This window comes from Pantherophis guttatus, chromosome 16 (genome assembly GCF_059756535.1).
Source record: "Pantherophis guttatus breed Tessera chromosome 16, ASM5975653v1, whole genome shotgun sequence".
Classification (NCBI taxonomy): Eukaryota; Metazoa; Chordata; class Lepidosauria; order Squamata; family Colubridae; genus Pantherophis; species Pantherophis guttatus.
In genome coordinates, this window is record NC_142078.1 from 18,624,941 (window position 1) to 18,648,641 (window position 23,701).

General features: G+C 43.1%; 1 protein-coding gene across 2 annotated transcripts in view; it reads right to left on the minus strand.

Annotated features, from left to right (window-relative positions):
• Positions 1-22,360, minus strand: part of ABL1 (ABL proto-oncogene 1, non-receptor tyrosine kinase) — a 72,823-nt gene extending 50,463 nt beyond the window's left edge. The window contains exon 1 of one of the 2 annotated variants that reach the window (XM_087879582.1): positions 20,336-22,360. In XM_087879582.1, the coding sequence (XP_087735708.1) occupies positions 20,336-20,474 (139 nt within the window). In that variant the 5' untranslated portion in view covers positions 20,475-22,360. The remainder of the gene's footprint in view (positions 1-20,335) is intronic. The other variant, XM_034436079.3, reaches the window with a different exon arrangement.
• Positions 22,361-23,701: the final 1,341 nt, after the last annotated feature.

A 23,701-nucleotide genomic window follows, 5' to 3' on the forward strand; every position in this document is an offset into this window, starting at 1 on the left:
CATCATCTGAAGGAAAACCAAAGAGTGGGAAAAGAATGCTCGCTATAAAATCGCTCTGCCTTAAAATATTTACAAGCATTCTGGAAAAAATAAAATTAGTTCCTAGGATGAACGTCTTCAGAAAAGACGCTTAACTCACAAACCAATTATTTTTAGTCTGGAGAATGGCATTTTAACTCAAAAAGAGAGGCACCCGGTTTAATCAATATTTTCTATATCCATTTGAGCTTTCAGTGCTCATCCAGTTGTTGATTTCAGACTCATCAATCCTGTATTATTTATGGGAAGGCATCATGATCAAATCTTACGGCTTTTTGGCATTAACGTTGTTTTATACGTCAGTCAACGCTCTTCAAAACATTGGCTGAGCCTTGTTACGAAATCATTCATGCTGCCCAGCCGCCTCTTATGTCGTCTTTAAGTCGAGCACAAATCTCGAATCCTGTTAAGCTGGGCCATGTTAGGTATAGGGGAAATTCTGCTGGGGAACATGGGTCCAATTTGGGAACCGTCCTGTCAGCCTTCTGGAGATGCCTTCAACTCCCAAAGCCTCAGATATCCTGAGGGGTGCAATTCCCAGACTTGGGAAGGGTTGAGGAGCAGACTGATTTATGGAATACAGGTAATTCTATTCTGTTCAATTCCATCCTTAATTCATATTCTATTCTACTCTACTCTACTCTACTCTACTCTACTCTACTCTACTCTACTCTACTCATTTCACTTAGGTGCATTTGTTTTAAAAGCAATACAGGCAGTCCTCGATGTACGACCATCATTGAGCCCAGCTATCTTGCTTAGCAACAGACATTTTGGGCTCAATTGTGGTTGTAAGTCGAGGACTACTTGTGCACCTTTCTAGCAATGGAGTTTTTTTCCCCCCCTCCTGTATCGATTATAAAGAAGAAAGGAAGATTTTAGCAGGGGCATGGTGACTTTAGAATTTGAAGGGAACCCATTCCGATATTCCATTTGTATTTCCGACCATACAAAATCTAGAAATTTCTGCAATGCTGTAAGGTCCACACATTTTCTGCTAGGATTATACAACTTAAATCAATGACTTTATTATTTATTCATGCCGGGTTGCGTTTTGGGGTTTCAATAATTTATCGCAAGCTGCTCTTGGTAATGATCTTTCAAAATCATCTTCATAAACAATGGCGTTAAAACAGGAGTGGGAAAAAATGATTAAGGGACGGGGTCAGCCCGGATTCCTTTTAGAAACAATTCCCAAATTTTATCAAGCAACAGTCTGTTTAGTGACCATTCAAGGTTACAACAGCAATGAAAAAACTGACTTATGACCATTTTTCAGACATCTGACCATGGCAGCATCCTCACAATCACATGATCAATATTCAAAGGCTTGGCAACTGGCATGTACTTATGACAGTGTTGTGGTCCGCCAGCAGCCTGCAGAGCTGGCAACGGAGTCGTACAATGAGGAGGCTGGAGAGGAACATGGGCCAGTCCTGGAGTTTGGGGAACGCTCCGACGAGGGCTCTGCATCAGAGGCAGAGAGGGGGGCAGGGCCATCTGGGAGCGATGCGCAGACTCCGGAGCCTCCAGAGTTGGACATCAGACAGGCAAAGGAACAGGGGGAGCCTATTCCTTGAGCGCGCATGCGCAGAGCTACCAGAAGGCAAGAACAGTTAAAACAAAAGGGACGACTCAGGAGTAAGGCTTGGAGATGATTGGCCCCTCCCATAAGACATAAAGGAGGAACAAAAGCACGTGGGCCTTTGCAGGAAGCAACTGTGTTAGTACTGGATGGTTTAAATTCTGAAGCTCCGTTTTGACTCTGTGCTCCGTGTGGTCTTGCCAAGATAATTGCCAATTAGGTCTTTGGCAGCGTGTCAAAGAAGATAAAGGTGGGTGTTTACCAGCCTTATCCGCAGACTTCTGTTGGACTATTTATAAACTCTTGGTGATTCAGCACGTGCTGTGAATGAAAGGAATTCACAGCCGTTAAAATAAAAAAAAAAAAGGAGGTTTTGAGACTAATTGTGTGCTTTTTACTATATCAGGAAGCCACAATCCCCTTTTGCGAACTTCTGATAAGCAAAGTCCATGGGGAAGCCAGATTCGCTTAACAACGATGTGACTAACTTATCAACTGCAACGATTCGCTTAAGAACCACGTCAAGAAAGACCCGTAAAATGGGGCAAAATTCACTTAACAAAATGACTCGCTTAGTGACAGACATTTTGGGCTCAATTGTGGGTCGTACGTCGAGGACTACCTGTATATTAGCTTTAACAAAGGTAGTGAAATTTCAAAGCCCTAGCTTTGAAATGGTTCGAACAATTTTTGCATACTTGAACAGTGCACTCAAGAGTGAAATGAGTTCTATATTTTAGCTATATTTTAATGTTGGCAAAATTAAAACACCACGTGCAAAAATCGAAGCAAGAGAAAACAGCATGCATTGGGGGAAAAGGGCAAAGGGAATAATTAAAAAAAAAAAATAAGTGTTTTCCCCAGTCAGATGGCGCTCAGCCCTAAACTGATTTTCATTATGTCGCACCTACCCAATAAAGAAATTAAAACATTCATCAAAGTGAGCCAGGTTGAAACTTTAAAAAAACGCAATTCTCAATAACGGCAGAGAATATATTTTCAAGCTCGGTTGAACATTGGAAGAAAAAAAATATCTCAACGACCAAAAAAAAATAAAAACAAAACCCTCACGCTTGATGGATTATTTTCCAAGATGAAATGTTGTTTCCCTCTCCTGCGGAAAATGATGGAAGGAAATTGGGGTCGTCAGAATTTCATTCGTTCGTTCACTCACTGACTACTCACTCATTCAGAAGATATTGTAAAATTTGGGAACACAGTAGAACCATTAGCAGGGAAAATGGGATGATCAGAGCTCTGTGGCTCACCCTGGATCGCCTAAAAGTCCGAATTTATACCTGCAAAGAACTTTGTTTTAAAAAAAAAACTAACAAGGAGAAAAGCAACCAAGAACTAAGGAGAAACTTACTACGAGTGAGAACAATTAAGCGGTGGAACAACTTGCCTCCAGAAATTCTGGATGCTCCAACACTGGAGGTTTTCAAGAAGTTATTGGACAATCATTTGTCTGGGATGATGATGTAGGGTCTCCTACTTGAGTAGGACGTGGTGGCTCGGTGGCTAAGACACTGAGCTTATCAATCAAAAGGTCGACAGTTCAGCGGTTTGAATCCCTGGTGCCGCGTAACAGAGTGAGCTCCTGTTCCTTGTCCCAGCTTCTGCCAACCTAGCAGTTCGAAAGCAGGTAAAAAATGCAAGTAGAAAAATAGGGACCACCTTTGGTGGGAAGGGAACAATATTCCGTGCGCCTTTGGCATTGAGTCATACTGGCCACATCACCACGGAGACGTCTTCGGACGGCGCTGGCTCTTCGGCTTTGAAACAGAGATGAGCACCGCCCCCTAGAGTCGGGAACGACTAGCATAGATGTGCGAGGGGAACCTTTACCTTTTACCTTTACTTGAGTAGGGAGTTGGACTAGAAGACCTCCAAGGTACCCATTCAACTCTGTTATTCTGCATTTAGAACAGGGTAAGAGAGCAATTTGGTCTATTTCCTCAAAGGATAGGATCGCTTCTCAGTCCCAATCTTCTGTTTTGACGAAGTCAACACCGTCCTTCCAAAGTCGTCAGTCTAACTTCTTTTGAGAAACTCTACATCCATGCAAATTAGCCACCCCCGGGTCTTTCAATTCCTTTTTAAAGAAGGAAATTAATTGCACACCATTCCGTGAAGTTATTTCATTTGCGTGGCCGGTCAATCTTCTTCTTTTTAAGGTTTCCCCCCCCCCCTTTTTTTTTTTTTCTTCTTCTTTCTTTCTTTCAGGGCTGCCTCCGCCGCCGCTGTTCATTTATTCCAATCTGCTGCATATTCCCGCAGCAACGTTATTAGCTCTTTTCCTAATGGCTGCCAGGACTCATTTAATTCTGCTTAATGAATGTATGTCTGAGCAGCGGAACCTATTATGTGGAGCTTAATAAAGGTTGGGAATGAATTTCCCCCCCAAAAAATTTATGGCTACAGGCTGCTGCTTCCAGATAAAATACACCGTAGTTGCTGGGAAGAAACCAGGCAGTGGAAATGGTGAAAAAAAAAAGAAAACGTACCCCATGATGGGTGAGTGGCGGGTGAGGAAGGTACCCCGTATGTATCAACTTATACGAATATGATTTTTAGGAAGAAAAATTCACTGCCGTTGTTAAGTTAGCCGCATACTGGTTGTTAAGTGAATCTGGCTTCCCCCCTTTACTTTGCTTTTCAGAAGGTCGCAACAGGGGATCACGTGACCCCGGGACACTACAGCTGTTTTAAGTCTGAACCAGTTGCCAAGGGTCCGAATTTTGAGAACTGTGGGGATGCTACAAAGAAGAACAGCTGTACGTCCCTTTTTTCAGGGCGGTTGTAACTTTGAACGGTCACTAAATGAACCTGTAAATGTAAGAATTGGCGTTTCTCTGAGCATCTCCGTAAATGTTTCTCCGTGACATTTGTTGCCTAGGAATCTCAATCTACGTTTCTCTAAGCAAACAAGTTAATGTTGGCGCCTCTGCTAGATCCATCATCTTTCCAGTTTTACATTCCACCAACTCCTTCTTCTAACCACAAAACTCACCGAAGACGTCACCCAACACCTCCTGCCTCCCTCCCTTGACTCACTCCTGGGCTAGGTTGGTGACGCATCGAATTGGTGAGATGACTCAAAAGCAACTCACCCAACTCTTCCGAGATGCATCAGGCCGTGTGAGCCGTGACGTTTGGTAGACCCATCTCCAAACCTAGCTTCCTAATTTGGAAGAGAGCTTAGCAGAATAACCGAGTTGGAAGGGGCCTTGGAGGTCTTCTAGCCGAACCCCCTGCTCAAGCATCTACCTATATAAGCATCTGCCTATATACTTGTAAAAAAGATGTGGAGACTCTAGAAAGGGTGCAGGGAAGAGCAACAAAGATGATGAGGGGACTGGAGGCTAAAACATATAAAGAAGAACGGTTGCAGGAACTGGGCATGTCTAGTTTGATGAAGAGAAGGACTAGGGGAGACATGAGAGCAGTCTTCCAATATCTCAGGGGCTGCCCCAAAGAAGAGGGAGTCAAGCTATTCTCCAAAGCACCTGAGGGTAGAACAAGAAGCAATGGGTGGAAACTAATCAAGGAGAGAAGCAATTTAGAACTAAGGAGGAATTTCCTGACAGGGAGAACAATGAATCAGTGGAACGATTTGCCTCCAGAAGTTGTGAATGCTCCAACACTGGAAGTTTTTAAGAAGATGTTGGATAACCATTTGTCTGAAGTGGTGCCTAAGCAGGGGGTTGGACTAGAAGACCTCCAAGGTCCCTTCCAACTCTGTTATTCTATTCTATATCACTTCAGATAGATGGTTGTCCAATCTCTTCTTGAAAACCTCCAGCAATGGAGCACCCATAACTTCTGGAGGCAAGCTGATTAATTGTTCTGTCATGAAATTTCTCCTTAGTTCTAGGTTGCTTCTCTCCTTGATTAGTTTCCACCCATTGCTTCTTGTCCTGCCCTCAGGGGCTTTGGAGAATAACTTGACTCCCTCTTCTTTGGGGCAGCCCCTCAAATATTGGAAGACTGCCATCATGTCACCCCTGGTCCTTCTTTTCATGAAACTAGACATATCCACTGAGGCCAACTTTCCTTCCCTCCCTTCCCTGAAAAGCAACAAATTAAGATCACCACGATGCATAAAAGTAACCCGGTTTGCACGAACGTCCAGGCCATGAATGAATGAGCGTGCAAAATCTGCACAGTTCCAGAAATGAACCAGATTTATTGGCCTTCTGCAGAGGCCCAGCCTGTTCCTCCTTCGCTCGCTCGCTGCCGCGTGTGAAGAATTAAGAGCAAATCTCGCCCTTGTTGGCTCCCAGTCCAAATGTTCTCGGTTGCACGTGATCGATTTCACAGGCCATCACTTATTTAATGTGTGACTCGTGTAACAATTAGAGGCAAATAATGGAGAATCGGCCAGTCGGCGGCTGCCAAAACTCCAAGCTTTATTATTCCAATATGATCCGTGGCTGGAAAGATGATTATTCTGATGCGATCCGTGGCTGGAAAGATGGTCTTGTTAAAAGAGTCAGGAAGGCTGATCAACTTCCATCAAACGGGGCTGGGAGGAAGGATGCAGCCCACCACTCAACATTTCTTGATGAACACGGTCCCCAACCCCCCTGGAATGTTGTTGTTGTTAGTTGTGAAGTCGTGTCCAACCCATCTGGACCCCATGGACAATGTTTCTCCAGGCCTTTCTGTCCTCTACCATCCTCTGGAGTCCATTTAAGCTCATCCCGACTGCTTCGGTGACTCCATCCAGCCACCTCCTTCTCTGCCGTCCCCTTCTTCTTCTTTTGCCCTCCATCGTTCCCAGCATGAGGCTCTTCTCCAGGGAGTCCTTCCTTCTCCTTAGGTGGCCAAAGGATTTGAGTTTCCTCTTCAGGATCTGGCCTTCTAAAGAGCAGTCAGGGTTGATCTCCTCTAGGACTGACCGGTTGGATGGCCTTGCAGTCCAAGGGACTCGTGGGAGTCTTCTCCAGCACCAGAGTTCAAAGGCCTCCATTCTTTGGCACTCGGCCTTCCTTATGGTCCAACTTTCACAGCCATCCATTGCAACTGGCCCCTGGAATAAATCACGTTAAAGAAAAGCACGCCTGCTATTGGTTTCACACTCCTTGTGCAGGTAGTCCTCGACTTACGACCACTGTTGAGTCCAAAATGTCCACTGCTAAGTCAGACAGTTGTTAAGTGAGTTTTGCCCCGTTTTTACCACCTTTCTTGCCACGGTTGTTAAGTGAAACACTGCGGTGGTTCGGATAGCAACCCAGGTTGTTAAGTGAACCTGCCTTCCCCATGGACTTTGCCTGGCAGAAGTCGCAAAAGGAGACCACAACTCCTCCGTCGTAAATATGAGTCAGTTGCCAAGTGTCTGAATTTTGATCACGTGCCCATGGGGGGGGGTGCTGCAGCGGTCGTGTGAAAAATGGTCCTAAATCGTTGTTACTTGGAACAGTCACTAAATGAACTAAATGAACTGTCCTTGACTTACAACTACTTGTTCAGTGAATGTTCAAAGTTTATTTATATTTATTTATATTTCTCGTTTCTAGGCAGCCCCATCTCCCTCCAGGTGGGACCTTACAAATAAAGTGACAACGGCCCTAGGAAGAAGGAAAAAAGTACCGTTGTTAAGCAAGACAGTTATTAAGTAAGTTGCACCCAATTTTATGACCTTTTGGCCATAATTGTCAGGTGAATCACTGCAGTTGTTAAGTAACTCAGCTGTTTCTCCAAGCCGAGCATTAGCATTTGCAGGAAAGCAGAAAGGTAGATAAATTTAGACACAATAATAATTATAGATAACTAAACCCCACGCCGATGTCTTATGTCAGCCAAGAACTAAATGTCAAAGCTGGAACAGAAGTGCGGCACAGGAGGAAAAAAAACAATTCTGGAAAAATTCACCCACGGCCCAGCCAATTAATTTTCCCCGGGGCTGCTCCAATTACAGATCCTCCTTCTATCCAACCAGATTTGCCTCCACCTCCAGACAAGTCAAAATTGCTTCCTCCACCTTTGATCATCTGTAAAAAAAATTTTTTTTTGCAAAAGCTCTAAATTCCTCCATTTCTTCTTAATTCCTCAACGCGGCACCCAAAGATGCTATTTTTTTTAAAAAAAGAACAACGCAATCTGTTTTCCATAAATATACTATGGTTCTCGCCACCCCACCCAAAAAAATAAGATAAAAAATAAAATAAGGTGGAGAACTGGGGGAAAAAGGTGGAAAAAGATTAGAAGGAGATTCAACGTTATTTCTCATCTAGGCAGACATTTTGTGAGTGTGCCCATGGAACAATCCAACAACAATCCAGCCCAACAAGAGACAATGGGCAGGCGAAGAGGGGCTGGGAGGGGAGAGGCGAATAGGAGCCGGTGAGGCGCCTCTCGACGTGAGTGACATAGAATTGGCCACACCCACTCAGTCACATGACCACCTAGCCACGCCCACCCATCCGGTCATTAGTGGTCTGCGGGATTTTAAATTATGAATTTAGTAGTCCATGAGGTCCGAAAGGTTGAGGACTAGAAGACTTCCAAGGTTCCTTCCAACTCTGTGATTCTATGAAACGGTCTCAAAATTCCTCCCCTGTGGCCCCCAGCCTCAAAAAGCTTGGAAAACCCAACCCCCTGCTAATTTTCTCTCCGTTTGCATTCCCTTGCTTTGAAAAGAAAAGGGATCAAAGGCTTCCTCGCCAGTCAGGCCCAGGGAAAAAGAAAAGAAAAGTAAAGTAAAGTTGACTGCCTTGAAGACTGAAGGGGTAGTAGCTGAACAGATGGTTTATTCGTTCGCCTCGCTGTCTTTTCAAGTTTTAAAACAGCCCCTAATTAAGTCACTTAAAGGAGATCTAATTAGGTGGTGTCAGGAGACGTACTCATTATCAAGACATTTCAAAAACAGGCAAAAAGGAGAAAAAAAAAATAAAACCCAAAAGAGAGAGAGAGAGAGAGAGAAAGGAAGTGAGAAAGGCCCATTATCGGAAAGGAATTTTTAATAGCTTCCGTTATACCTCCAACTTCATTTCTTACTTAGACCAAATTCCATCTTCTTTTTTATATTCATTTTTTAAAAAGTTTTTTTTTTATTAAACAAACATTAAAAACATTGGTCATAGTGTGACCATCCCTGTCTTGTCATATCCATACATATTTTTAACATAACGACAAATATAATTACTATTTAACATACATTACTATTTTGTTCTTATTTACATATCCATACATGTCCCCATATTTGTCTAAATATTATATTATCCGATATCCATTTTACAAAACCCTAATTCTTTTTTGTTCCAACTCCTTTTCTCCTTTCCAACTGTTGGTACACTTTGTTCCAAATTTATATCTTTATATCTTTTTATATTCTAAATAAATTCTGAATATTTCCAAAGCTCGGTTAAGAAAAGCCAGTCGGGGGAGTAACTGAAACGATGAAAAAAACTGTTCCCTGAATCATGTTTGGCCAAATCATCATTAAAAATGTTTTTAAATTGTGAATGCAAGTCATTCCCGACTTCATTTAGTATCCGTTTAACGTTACAAGGGCACTGACAAAAGTGACTTAAGAACATTTTTTTCACACTTAACGACCACTGCAGCATTCCCTGAGGTCACATGGTCAAAATTTGGATGCTTGGAAACTGGCATGTACTTATGACGGTTACAGTGTCCCGGAGTCACATGATCCTTTTTTTGCGACCTTCTCACCAGCAAAGTCCATGGGGAATTCACTTAACAACCATGTGATGAACTGAACACAACAGCAGTAATTCTGCTGTTAACAACGGCGGAAGGAAAGCTCTTAAAAAAGGGGCAAAGCTTAAAATTTAACAAATGTCTCACTCAGCGACAGAAATTTTGGCCTCAATTTTTGTCGTAATTCAAGGACTATTTGCAGCGTCTCACAAATGCATTACAGCAATTTATGATGTTTTTGCTAAAACAATAATAACCTGTATTTCCGGTTTTGGGCATCATGAACAATGGCTTCACTTAAGGACCATAGGGTTCTTTTAACGGCCGCCACAAAAAGGATCATTAATTCAGGACAATCACGTGATGACCTGCTTTTATAACTGTCACAAGTTACAACCGTAATTGGCAGACTCCACTATAGGCCACAAGGTGAGGACTAGCTCCCCTTAATTTTAAGCAGTGCTTCCCATTGACTTAAGAGGCAAAAATTAATCAAATAAGTGCCAAAATTATCTGTTATGACAAAGGCATTTCAAAAGTCGAAATTAACACCGTCACAAAGAGGAAACTATTTTCTTCCAGCAAGAGAAGAAAAAGAAAACATCTTTTTTTTTAAAAAAAAAATCCATTTCTTACAAACCAGTTGTTTTTATTTATTCATTCATTCATTCTTATTATTATTATTTATTAAATTGGCATGCCAGCTGACTCCCAGGCACAGTGACTCTGGGTGGTTGAGAAATTGAAAACAAGAAAAGGACATTTTATTTATGCACCTTCAAACGTTTTTACGGCCTCTTGTTTCAATTGAGTGGGTAGCTGACAACACAGAAAAAACAGAATAGAATAAAAACAATATAAGGCCATGAAATTTTTTTTTTTTTAAAAAATGCCCCGGGGGGGCTGCAAAAAAACACAGTTTTTCCATCATGTCAGGCTTTTGAACGCTGATGCAATTTATTGGCAGGTTTTTAAAGACTGTGGCTCATTCCTGGGAGCCCTGCAAACTCCACCAAGAAATGTCTTAATAATAAGGAGGGGGAAAAAATTGTTTTCCACAAATGTAATTCACAGATCGGGACCCGAAGATAAGAAAGAAGCGAAAGCAATTCGTAAACCCAGAATCTGATTAAGCGGAAGAGGAAGAAAATGGTTAAGCTGTTAGGGACCCCTGAGGATCGAACATAGAATAATATGGGGGTTGGGAGGCACCTTAGAGGTCTTCTAGACCAACCTTCTAGCATCGCATAGCATTCCAGACAAATGGCTGGCCAATCTCTTCTATAGAAAACCTCCAGCTGATGGAGCACCGAACTAGACTGTGTTGTTTCTCTGGGTCATATAATATATGTGGGAACATACATAATTTGGTATTTATTTATTTTGGCGTGGTTATGTGGTGTATATTGGAGGTGCTGACCGTCTGAGAGCTGGGTGCAATGAAATTTCATTTTAATGTATGCCGATCACTGTACATTCAAAGTGGCAATAAAGTTATTATTCTATTCTATTCTCTATTCCTATTCCATTCTTATTCTATATTCTATATTCAATACTATATTCTATATTCTATTCCATATTCCCATTCCATATTCCTATTCCATTCTATTCTCTATTCCTATTCCATCCTTATTCTATATTCTATATTCTATATTCTATATTCTATATTCTATATTCTATATTCTATACTATATTCTATTCCATATTCCCATTCCATTCTATTCTCTATTCCTATTCCATCCTTATTCTATATTCTATATTCTATATTCTATATTCTATATTCTATATTCTATACTATATTCTATTCCATATTCCCATTCCATATTCCTATTCCATTCTATTCTCTATTCCTATTCCATTCGTATTCTATATTCTACTCCATATTCCCATTCTTCTAGTCTCTATTCCATTCTTATTCTATATTCTATACTATATTCTATATTCTATTCCATATTCCCGTTCCATATTCCCATTCCATTCTATTCTCTATTCCTATTCCATCCTTATTCTATATTCTATATTCTATATTCTATATTCTATATTCTATATTCTATATTCTATACTATATTCTATTCCATATTCCCATTCCATTCTATTCTCTATTCCTATTCCATCCTTATTCTATATTCTATATTCTATATTCTATATTCTATACTATATTCTATTCCATATTCCCATTCCATTCTATTCTCTATTCCTATTCCATCCTTATTCTATATTCTATATTCTATATTCTATACTATATTCTATTCCATATTCCCATTCCATTCTATTCTCTATTCCTATTCCATCCTTATTCTATATTCTATATTCTATATTCTATATTCTATACTATATTCTATTCCATATTCCCATTCCATTCTATTCTCTATTCCATTCTATATTCTATATTCTATTCCATATTCCCATTCCATTCTATTCTCTATTCCTATTCCATCCTTATTCTATATTCTATACTATATTCTATACTCTATATTCCATATTCCTATTCCATTCCATTCTATTGATTGTAAGACGAGGAGTCCTCGCAATGACCCTTTTACTTGAAATTTCAAATATTTCAAAGACAAAGCAGAGCTGACTTCAAGGCCAATTCATTATGGGAGTTTCCAAAATATGGTCACTCCAATTATCCAAGAACCTGACATACAACAAACCGTACCAAACCTTTTGTGATCAGGGAACTGTTTGTGTGTGAAGAGCCCTCCTGCCACCCTGTGGTCAGTTTCACACCCACACAAACACACAAGCACTGCTTGAAAGCACAGTGGTATTTAAAGAACGCCGCAGCCAGAAAGCAAAATTTCTCAGGCCCAAACTTGCAATGCAGGTAGTCCTTGACTTATGACCCCACGTGGGACTAGATTTTTCATTGCTAAGCAAGACAGTTTATTCACTTGTGTGCAAATTTACAAACTTTCTTTGGGGAAGGAGGGGCAGAGTTCTGAAGCTAATGACCATTAAATGACCAACAAAAAAGGAGCTGCAAAGATACACCTCCCGTTAAAGTCTCTACAAATGCCTCTTCTTAATTCCATCCTTTGGGATATTCCCATTTCTCCTCTTGCCTTTTAGCTTAAGCTGTTCAATACAGGTGGTGCTCAACTTACAACCGTTTTGTTTAGTGTCCGTTCCGAGTTACAACGGCACCGGAAAAAAAAGTGGCTTATCCCGTATTTCACACTTAACGGCTGTTGTGGCATCCCTGGGTCACGTGATCGAAATCCAGGTGCGCTTGGTTACATGCTACATGGGATAGTTTCTATCAATGGTTAGGAACACAAGATAGAAGTTGGAATGCGAAAGAATCAGGTTAGGTGGACATGGAAAGAGGCATTAGGTAGGTCCGTGATGGCAAACTTATGGCACGCGTGCCACAGGTGGCACGTGGAGGCATGTTGCCTGGCACACCAGCTCAGCTCTGGCAGGCATGCGTTCGCCGGCCAGCTGATTTTTGGGCCTTCTGGGCCCACCAAAAGTAGGGAAACAGGCTGTTTCCTGCCTCCGGAGGGCTTGGGGGGCATGGGGAAGACCTGTTTTTCTTTCTCACCTGGCTCCAGAGCCTCTTTATGCACCTGGGGAGGGCGAAAACAGCCTTCCCCACCCGAAACGGCCCGTTTCCCAACTTCTGGTTGGACAAGAAGTTTCTGGCCTCTCTAGGAGTTTCTGGAGGCTGGGGACAGCAAAAAACGTCACTTCCTGTCCAACCAGAAGTTGGAAAACGAAAATGAAAGTAAAGCAAGCTGTTTGCTGTTTGCTGCAAAATTGCGCAGAGGCAGAGAGAGATTTCTTTTTCTTTTCCTCACCAAAAAAGGTAGGTGCGTCTTATACTCCTGTGCGTCTTATACTCCGAAAAATGCGATACTTAACGAACGGCTCGTTTAAGAACAAGGAATTTGGGGCTCCGTTGCAGTCGTAAGTCAAGGACTTCCTGTGTCTGCAATCCTGGAGATCTCTTTTGGGTGGACCAACAAACTCTACACTTTGCACCAGATTTCACAAGCTCCTTAAGGAGGCGGATTTCATCCCGAGAAGCTGGAACCAATGATGCCCATGTGACAAAAGGAACCGTGAATTCCTTCTTCCTTCTCCTGCAGCAAACAAGATTTGCTCAGCACTTCTTTGGGAAAACAGAAAATGAAATAAAATGAAACATGCAATTTGTCCTTCTCTTTCGCTGCTGCCAAACCCAAGCAAATGTGCAACTCAGCAGCGATAAGAATAAATATTTATAGGCCTGACAATGCATTTTGCAGCGGTGACCCTTTCCCCTAACAAAAAAAAAAATCAATCCTCCCTCCTGGCAGCTCCAATTTGGTGAAGGGGTTAGATAGAAAATGCAGGCTGCAACCTTCCGTGTTTGGGGAGCCTCTGATTAAAACAATGGAATTGTTTTCACTCCGTGAAAATTTGGGGAGGGGGGATCGTGTGATGCTCAGCGACCCCTTCCCAAACCAAAGGGCGGAGAACGTAGTGCATCCTCAAAAATCATTGCCAGAATGTAGCTGTTGAGATAACGTTGTTCAATCCAAGGAGGAAGTCACACCAATTTTTAAGTACATGGATGAAGGCTGCAAGTAGAGGAACCAAGTTTCAAGTCCTCATTGTGAGTCGGCGCCCAGGAAGTAGGTCAGACCAAGAAGAAACAAAGACCAAGAGCAAGCAAGAAGATTAAGGGAATGGAGACGAACACATATGAAGAACGGTTGTAGGAATTGGGTACGTCTAGCCTAAGGAAGAGAAGGATTAGGGGAGACGTGATAGCAGTCTTCCAATATTTGAGGGGCTGCCCCAAAGAAGAGGGGGTCAACCTATTCTCCAAAGCACCTGAAGGCAGGAGAAGAAGTAATGGATGGAAATTAAGCAAGGTGAGAAGCAACCTAGAACTAAGGAGAAATTTCCTGACAGTGAGAACAATTAATCAGTGGAACAACTTGCCACCAGAAGTTGTGAGTGCTCCAACACTGGAAGTTTCTAAAAAGAGATTGGACAACATTTGTCTGGACTGGTGTAGGGTTTTTTGCTTGAGCAGGGGGTTGGACTAGAAGACCTCCAAGGTCCCTTCCAACTCTGTTACTGTTACCGTCTTTTATTGAGTTTGCCTGTCCTAACCATCTTGCAAATCTGATTCTGCTGGGTCGTTAAGAAAGGTCGTTTAACGGGACCAAACTCACTTAATAACTGTCTCACTGAACAACAGAAAACTTTGGTCATAAGTCGAGGACTACCTGTACAGTGCAATAAAATCAACACAAAAGAAAATGAAATTTAGTGAGTGGGGGTCTTGTCTATATTTTGAGCATGGCCTAGCAAATGTGACCCCCCAACCCTTAAAAAAAAAAACCCGGGGGATCCATTCAAAGTTATCCAGAGGCTTCTCCATTTCTGGACCAAGCAATAACCCATCAGTAACCAAACTTTGATTTAATTTCCTTAAAAGACGTTCACTTCAGTTTTGTTTCTTTAAGGGGTCCTTTGGCCTGAAATCTTTCCCTTCCCAATTGCCCCCCACCCATATAGAAAGACCTCTGTCTTCTTAAATCTCCAACATCTCCAGGTTGGGGGAGTTAAGATAGGCTCCAGTCATCAATCTGGAAGTGTCACTGTGGGACGCTGTGACCTTCCTGAGCATCTGAGCCCACAGTCTGACTCAGTTAAAAACAATTTCCTAAGCTTGCATATTTCCAGCATTGTTGGAAGGGGATCTGCTCTAAACCTCAACGATGATGCAATTTGCGGAGCCTTCTTAAAAGTGTAAAGTATCGTTCAGAATAGTCTAGGGAAAAGTCTTATTTTTACGAATTGGATTTCTCCTGGTATAGAAAGATCCTCGCACAAAAGCCTGTTGGTTATTTGCTAAATGCTCAGTTTTAACAGACTAATGTGTAAAAATAGGGGTCCGTTAAATCAGAACGTCCATTAAATCTGAAAGAGGATTTAATCTACTATATGGAACTATTTGTTTTATTTTTGCAAGTCAGATCTCTCCTGGTGTAGAAAAATCCTCGCACGAAAGCCTGTTGGCTATTTGCAAAATGCTCAGTTTAACAGACTAATGTGTAAAAATAGGGGTCCGTTAAATCAGAACATCCATTAAATCTGAAAGAGGATTTAATCTACTATTTGGAACTATTTGTTTTATTTTTTACAAGTCAGACCTCTCCTGGTACAGAAAAAATCCTTGCATGAAAGCCCTTTTTGCCTGTTGGACTATTTGCTAAACAGGTCTTACAGGACAAATTGGAAATGCTGACTTTAACAGACTAATGTGTAAAATAGGGGTCTGTTAAATCAGAACGTCCATTAAATCTGAAAGAGGATTTAATCTACTATTTGGAACAGTTTGGAAAAATAGTTTTAATTAACAAGTCAGATCTCTCCTGGTACAGAAAAATCCTTGCATGAAACCCCTTTGGCTATTGGCTATTTGTATTGACTTCCAACTCTACTTTTGATGCAGTAGAATAGTGCCGTAGTAACATAAAACTTCAAACTTTCATATGCTAGTCATTTCTATAACAATAAACATACCTTATCTGCAAAACCCAAAATCAAAGTTTCTCTTTTTTTCAAACACAAAGTCCAGAAGCGGTTTCCATGTAGAAACAAAGTTTGGCAGCCTTATATTCTGAAAAATACGGTATTTTACCAGGTGAAAACGCGCAAGGACAAGTTTGACTCATCAAAGCCACTAAAGTGAACGCAGTAAAAACTCACATCCCATCCACAGTTATGAAACCTACTTACCAATCTGGCGTGCCATCCATCATTCCTCTTAATTAGCCTGCACATCACTTGAAGAAAAATCTATTTCCAGAGGAACTAAACTGCACCCCACAGAATACAAAGTGGAAAAGTTGACCAACTTTTCTTTTTTTCCAAAAAGAGAGAGAGAGAGAAAGAGAAGCCCACCAATCAACGTTTCTGCCATTGGAAAGAGCTACGAGGCCCAGGTGCAAACTTGAAGCAGAATTCAAAATTTCAATATTCCACTTTAAGGTGTTATTTATCGTGCAAAGCTTCATAAAACCACAAGGCCCAATAGGGAGCGATTGGGTGATTTAAGTAACTGAAAGGCATTTAAAAAAAAAATACCCCGCCGTTTCCATTCAGAGAGATTATTCTGTAAAAAACAGGCAAGGGTCCTCATGAGGCTTAGTCAGGTTTTGGCTGATCTTTAATAGGTGTGGGTTTTTTTCCCTTATTTTTCTCTTTCAAGTTATAGTCTTCTATTCTCCCTGATCAATTAGGATACATATAATTTCTACCAACATATGGCGAGAAGATGTTACGGAAGTTCATTTCCGCCGAAAAAAAGGATTTTCCCCAACCAAAGATATTAAAGCGCAAGTAACTTTCAAAAAGAATGATAAATGTCTCATTGGGTGGATTGATGTTAAGAGCATCAAGGCGTGTGTATCAACAAGAAAATGAAGTTGGCTTATTGGATCGGGATTTTTCTGCCTACAACTTTCCAAATCTCGCCTCCGAGAGAGAGAAAAGCATAAAGTTGTGGAGTTGGGATGGATTGGATCCCCAAGGGCTATCTAGTCCAACCCTCTACAAATTAGAAAAACTTTCTTTGAGAACTAGCGAACTAGCCTCCTGAAGAGATGGAGAGAACCCATAACTTCCAATGGTGGATTGTTCCATTGTTGGACCAATGTTACTATGATAAACTTTTAGTACTAATATTAGAACTGAAAGGAAATTTATTGGCCCTCGAAGGAAAATTCCACGTGTCTTCTAACATAGAACATGCAATCATATTGTATGGAATATGATGGGAAGGGACCTTGGAGGTCTTATAGTCCAACCCTTTGCTCAAGCAAGCACTCACAACCTCTGGAGGAAAGTCCTCCCACTGATCAATTGTTCTCACTGTCAGAACATTTCTCCTTAGTTCTAAATTGAGTCTCTATGTTCCAAAATTTCTCAGCAGATTATCAGCTAAAGTGGGAAGCGAAGATGGCTAGGAGTGAAAAGAACACCACCAGGAGATCCCAACAGTAGGGAAAATTAAACCAGGAAGCTGAAAAATATCGCAAAGAAAAGTGCTTCTAAACCACTGCTAAAAACATCAAGGTGAATGTGTGCCTGTATCATCCCCAGAAAGCCAATACGATTTTTCTTTTTTTTAAAAAAATGCATTTCCTCTTCATCCTTTTTCAAACTTTCAGATGCCAAGATAACCTTAACCGCCTTTTGAACTCCGAGTCGCACCAGGGCAGCGTGGACTGGCTAAAACCCAAGACACCAATTTTATATTTGCTTTCTCTGTTATCCCACTCGGTGGAAATTATCTGTAACTCAAACCCAGAGTTTTAGCTACCCACATAATAAAGAGGCAAGGAAAAACAACTGCCAGCTACCCAAAGGAAAAGGCCTCGTGTGTTTGCGTGCTTCATAAACTTTGTGCGTCTGGACCACAAGTAGTGTGGTTTTTAAGGTAGGGAAACTTCCTCCTAGTGATAACATCCCAAACATGGTTCTCTGCGGATCAACCACAAAACAATCCATAATTCAAGATTTCGGACCTAGTCCAGGTCTCCCTAGAGAAGAAGACAAGGCTGCCAAGAATGAGACGCACAAACCAGAGGTCGGCGGAGCAGGAGAATCAGAGTCCAACTGCAAGGCCGAGGCTGGGCTTGGGCAGCTGTTTGCAAAATCCCATTTGGAAAAGGGATCCTGCTCTCAACCCGTGAATTAAAGAGAAACCAAAGTCAAAAGTTCAGCTCCGTAGAAAGTTCGGCTCCAGGACGGGTTGGTTGCAGAGGACACTGAGAAAGAGGCAGTGGGGGGGGGGGAGATCTGTGGAACGCATGCGAACAGGAGGAAAAAACATCTTGTTTTTCAAGCCCCTTTAAGACTCTGGGGTGGAAATGTATTTGTCAATCAAGGGAAAAGGCAAAAAACACCCACAAACGTCAGATCTGACGTTTTGCAAAAGGACAAGAGCAGAAAAAAAATAAGATTTTCCTTCTTCCAACGGTCACGGAAGGGCTCTCCACCATCCAGCTTTAAAATAAACGTGGTTTGCTTGCAAAGTGCTGTACCTGGTTTATAAGACACAATGCTCTAAACCAGGGGCCTGCAACCTTAAAACACTCAAAGAGCCATTTGGACCCATTTCCCACAGAAAAGAAAACACCGGGAGCCACAAAACCCTTCTATGCCTGACTATTTCCTGAATGGCCACAAAACTAGCATATGTAGTTGAATTAAATGTTCTCTTTTCTTCTGAAACTTTTTTTTCTTTTCTTGGAATTATCCATGGTTGGCCTACTGGGGGTTGAAAAGCTCAATAAATTGTGTGTCGGTGGGTGTCGCACATTGGTGGTTGTGACGCATATTTTGAGTGACAGGGAGCCGTGGCGTTTCTTTTGTGAGCTTCTGTTTCCCTGAAAACGAAATAGAAGCTCATGAAAGAAAAAGATCTCACCTCTTGCTGTGCTGCCGGTGTTGGGATGAGCACCGCCCCCTAGAGTCGGGAACGACTAGCACATATGTGCGAGGGGAACCTTTACCTTTATATAGGAAGAGGCGAGAGAGATAAATAAATGTATAAAATAAATAAATAAGGGAAATGTGTCTGGAGCCGAACTAATCACCCAGCTGATTCGATGATTACTAAGTAGCTCAAATCTTTTATTTAAAGGCTTGCAACGAAAGCAAATTAAACCCTACTCAGAAGCAATTCAACACATAGATCATACGAACTCTTGTTGTGGTTGCTTTCATGTGTCATACAAATCCCACATTTGTGGCAGCTTACGGAGAGCAGGTTGCGTCTGCACAACTTCCTTTTCCTCGTTTATTGAGATTTATTTTCTTAGATTTTTTTTTTCTCCCTAATAACCACAGACCAGTGTTTGTTCTTTTCCTTCATTCTCCAGGCCAATCATGGGAAGCACTTGAAAACTATCTCAAGAGACCGGCTGTGTTCAAACAACCGCTCGAGCCATTATTTAGGTCTGTGATGGTGAACTTAATGGCATGCATGCGAGAGGTGGCACGCAGCGCCCTTTCTGTGGGCACGCGAATCATCGCCCCAGTTCAGCTCTGCCACGCATCCTGCCGGCCAGCTAGTCTTTGCATCTTTACTGTGCATACGTGGCGGGCAGGGCGCGCATGCACAAGAGGCGGGGTGCATGTGTGGTGCACACACGCGTGCAAGGGCAGCACACGTGCAAGGGGGCGGAGCATATGCAGGGGTTGCGCGCATGTGGGGGCGGGGCACATGCAGGGGGCCGTGCACACATGTGCAAGGGACTGCACATGCATTGCATTTTGGGGGTTCAGGCACATGTGCATTCACACGTGCATGCACACGCTGTGGGCACTTGATCCAGAAAAGGTTAGCCATCACTGATTTAGGTAAACTACAGTTCGTTGAAAAACTTTGGGGCTGAGCCACTGTTTAAACATCACGACAAGTGTAGCCCACAAGCCTACATATTGTGATAGGCCACAAACAAGCATCACTTAGCATGTGTGATCACGGCCTCCTTCTCTTTCAAACCTGGTTTGAGTAACACAGAAAAGCATTATAGTTATTACCTACAAATAGGGAGTCCTTCCCTTACGGCCAAAAATTGGGATCTGGATTCCCATCGCTAAGCAAGGGGAATGGTTAAAGTGAGTCGCGCCCGACTTGATGGCGTTTTTTTTTTTAACTCGGTTGTTAAGTGAACCGTGCAGTTGTTAAATGAACCTGGCTAACCCCGTTGACTTGGCATTGTCAGAAGGTCGCAGAAGCGGATGACATGACCACCGGGACATTGCCACCGTCGTAACTATTGAGCCAAGCGTCCGGATTTTGATCGTGTAACCGTGAGAACGCTGCAACGGTTTTTAAGTGTGAAAAACGGACAAATAAGTCCACTTTTTTCAGCGCCGTTGCAACTTCAAATCAGTCGTTAAACAGAGCTCTACCTGAATGTTCAGTCTTAAAGGCTCAGGCCCCTCCCCTCTCCCCCCATGCAAATTCACCTGGCCAGGTGAACCCACCCATCCTGCTCAAAACAAACCAGGAACTCTTACCATGCTCCAGAAAGACGTTGCAATGGGTGGCCCCTTGCTTTGATGAGGCTTCTTTCTTCACCCCACCTTTGATAAAATGCAAGGCGGAAAGACTGGGCCTCCGTTGGTCGCCCAGGACTTTTCCAGGTTGCTGACCCATAGATTTTTCCTCCCACGCGAGACACACCAACGCAGCCTTTCCGGGACAGGACAGTAAACTTCAGCGTCGCCTTCCCAGCACCGGCCTTTCCAAGCAAAAGCCACGCTTCTCGTCTCCCGTTCTCCTCTTTCAGCCCTGCGTAAATTTGCAAACTTCCATCCGGTCAGCAGGCCCGGATTTTTAAAGAGCCCTCCTTTGCTCCGTCTTGCAACTTCACCTGTGAAAAGGTGAGGCCATCCTCAGATTGCAAGAAGACACTCACGGAAAAGTTCCCTTTTTCTGGCATAGCGTAAGGCCAAATCCCTGTGGCTTCAAGCGTTATTCCAAGGGAATCAAACAAGAGTCTAAAAATTGTAGTTTTTTTGTTTTTGGTCCGTTCACCAGTCCTCCATAAAAGTCCTCGAATTTGCATCTGTAAGAGGAAGGCAAGGGAATCTTTCAATTATATTCGGTCCGATGCAAACGTTTATGGGTGCCGTAGTCATTTTAGCATTGCTTCTGCCCTGATTCTGTTCTTTGGACATTCCTAGGAAGGTAAAATGAGAATTGATGCAGAGTGGGGGGCATTTTAAGGACCAAATTGTGAAGAAGCGGCGATATTCGCGGATAATAAATTCAATAAACCCAGCCACAATCGGATCTTCCGAGAGGCAAAACATTTGAAGGAAGGAGGAGGTTAGTCCAAAGAGACGGATAGCGAAAGAGATGGGAGGAAGAGTTGCAACGGAGGGTCATCTCAGGTCAGTGCCAGTCAGGTTGTCCTCAAAAGCAGGTGTTTGGTGGGGGGGCGGTCAGTCAGTTCCTGAAGATTGGGGTCCAGCATCGGATTCAGCAGCCGCAGGAAGACCCCGGCAAAGTTGGGAGCCTCGGAGAATGGAGATCGGAAGAGCCCCCTTAAAATTATGCTGGGGGAGGTTAGAGAAAAACAGGATTGGGGGAAAATGTGGGAAAGAAGGAAAGGGAAAGGAAAGGAAAGGAAAGGAAAGGAAAGGAAAGGAAAGGAAAGGAAAGGAAAGGAAAGGAAAGGAAAGGAAAGGAAAGGAAAGGAAAGGAAGGAAGGAAGGAAGGAAGGAAGGAAGATGAAGAAAACTAAAGGAAAGAAAAAGGGTGAGATCAGAAAATGAGGGACCAGGGGAAGGAACTATGGAAAGAAAATAGGAAGGAGGGAGGGAAGGAAGGAAGGAAGGAAAGTCTGAGGGAGTCTGAAAGTGAAAGTGAAAGGAAAAGAAAAGAAGGGAGGTTAATGAAATGGTGAAGCCAAGGAAGGAAGGATGAGGGAAAGGGGAAAAGAAGGAAGGAGAGAAAGGGAAAAAGGAGAGAAAGGGAAAAGGGAAAGGAGAGAAGAGAAGAGAAAGGTAAAAAGAAGGAAGGAAGGAGAGAAAGGGAAAAAGGAGAGAAAGGGAAAAGGAAGGAAGGGGATAAAGGGAAAAAGAGAAGGAAGGAAGGGGATAAAGGGAAAAAGAGAAGGAAGGAAGGAGATAAAGGGAAAAAGAGAAGGAGTGAAGGGAAAAAGAAGGGAAGGAAGGAGAGAAAGGGGAAAAGGAAAGGAGAGAAGAAAAAGGGAAAAGGAAGGAAGGAGAGAAAGGAAGGAAAGAAGGAAGGAAAGGAAGGGGATAAAGGGAAAAAGAGAAGGAAGGAAAGGGAGGCAGGGAGGGAGGGAGGGAGAAGAAGGGAAGGAAAAAAGGGAGCTCCGGAGGGCGGGCGAGGCCAGCAGAAGAGAAGCCGAAGGGGTCGTCGGGGGTCCGGCCGGGGGTCGTCGGGCGGCCTCTCAGGCCTAAGGAGCAGCGGTGTCGGTGGCGGCGGCGGCGGCCATGGCTGCGGAGGGCCGGCGGGAGGGCGAGGGCGGCGCCCGGCAGGAGGAGAAGGAGGAGCGCCAGCCAGGCAGCGCCAGTGGGTGGCCCGCGAGCCCATCCTCCCCTGCCGCCCCATGCTCCGCAGCCCCCGCCCCAAGACGGGCCCCGCTTTTGCGCTACCTGCCCCCTGGGCCCATCATCCCCCGCCGCCCCCCCACACACACCACCCCCTCCTTTTACCTCAGGGATACTGGACTACAACCCCCATTGTCCACAGGGCTGGGTGAGGACTCCCATCCTCCACTGCCGTCCTCATTGGGTGGGGTGTCCAGCTTTGGCACTTCCTTTCTATGTTTCCCATCATCCCCAGCCGGCCAACCCCCTCACCCCTCTTCTTTTTACCTCAAGAATACTGAACTACAATCCCCATTGTCCACAGGGCTGGGTGAGGATTCCCATCCTCCACTGCCATCCTCACTGGGTGGAGTGTCTGGCTTTGGCACTCCCGTTTCCCATCATCCCCAGCCAGCCGACCCCCTCACCCCTTCTCTTTACCTCAAGGATACTGGACTACAACCCCCATTGTCCATGGGGTTGGGTGAGGATTCCCATCCTCATATCTGACTCTGGCACTTCCCTCCTCTATTTGCCATCATCCCCAGCCTGCAGACCCCCTTCTCTTTACCTCAAGTGCATTGGACTGCAACCCCCATCATCCACAGGGCTCAGCAAAGAATCCCATTCTCCACAGCCCAAAGCCTTTTCCCAACCCGATTCTCATTTGTCGTGTTGGGCTCTGGTACCCATCATCCTCTGCCAGGGATGCCCGGGGCCCAGACATCTCTTAATAAAGAGATTTCTATTTTATTTAATTTTTAATTAAAAGCAAACTCCTAAATCTCTGTAATAAGCCACCAGTTTAAAAATATAAAAAACGTAAGAAACTAATGTATCCTGAGTTTTTTGGAGGTTTTTTTTGAAATTCTTATATATTATATATCTTATATATCTTATATATTATATTATATAATAAAGTTTAAAATGTAAATAAAGGAACTAATGTATCCTTCGTTTCAAAGTCCTGATGCCACAGTAATGAATTCCACAAAAAACTCTTTAAAAATAGAAACAATAAATTGTGGTGAATTGCACCTTAAAACCTGGCGGACAAATTCCATTTATTTATTTATTTATCCTGTAATTTTTATCCAGAAGGAAAGACGAGATTTTTTTATTTTATTTTTTTAAAGGCAGGCTTGATGCAAGGTCAGCAGTTCAAATCCCTAGTACAGTTCTCGGCTGGACTAGATGACCTCCAAGGTCCCTTCCACCTTGAGTTACTGAATCTTGACTTCCAACGACAATTTGGAGAGAAAAAAACACACACAAATTTCTGCCGTTTTCTTAGCAAGATTTCAGAAGTGGCTTGCCATT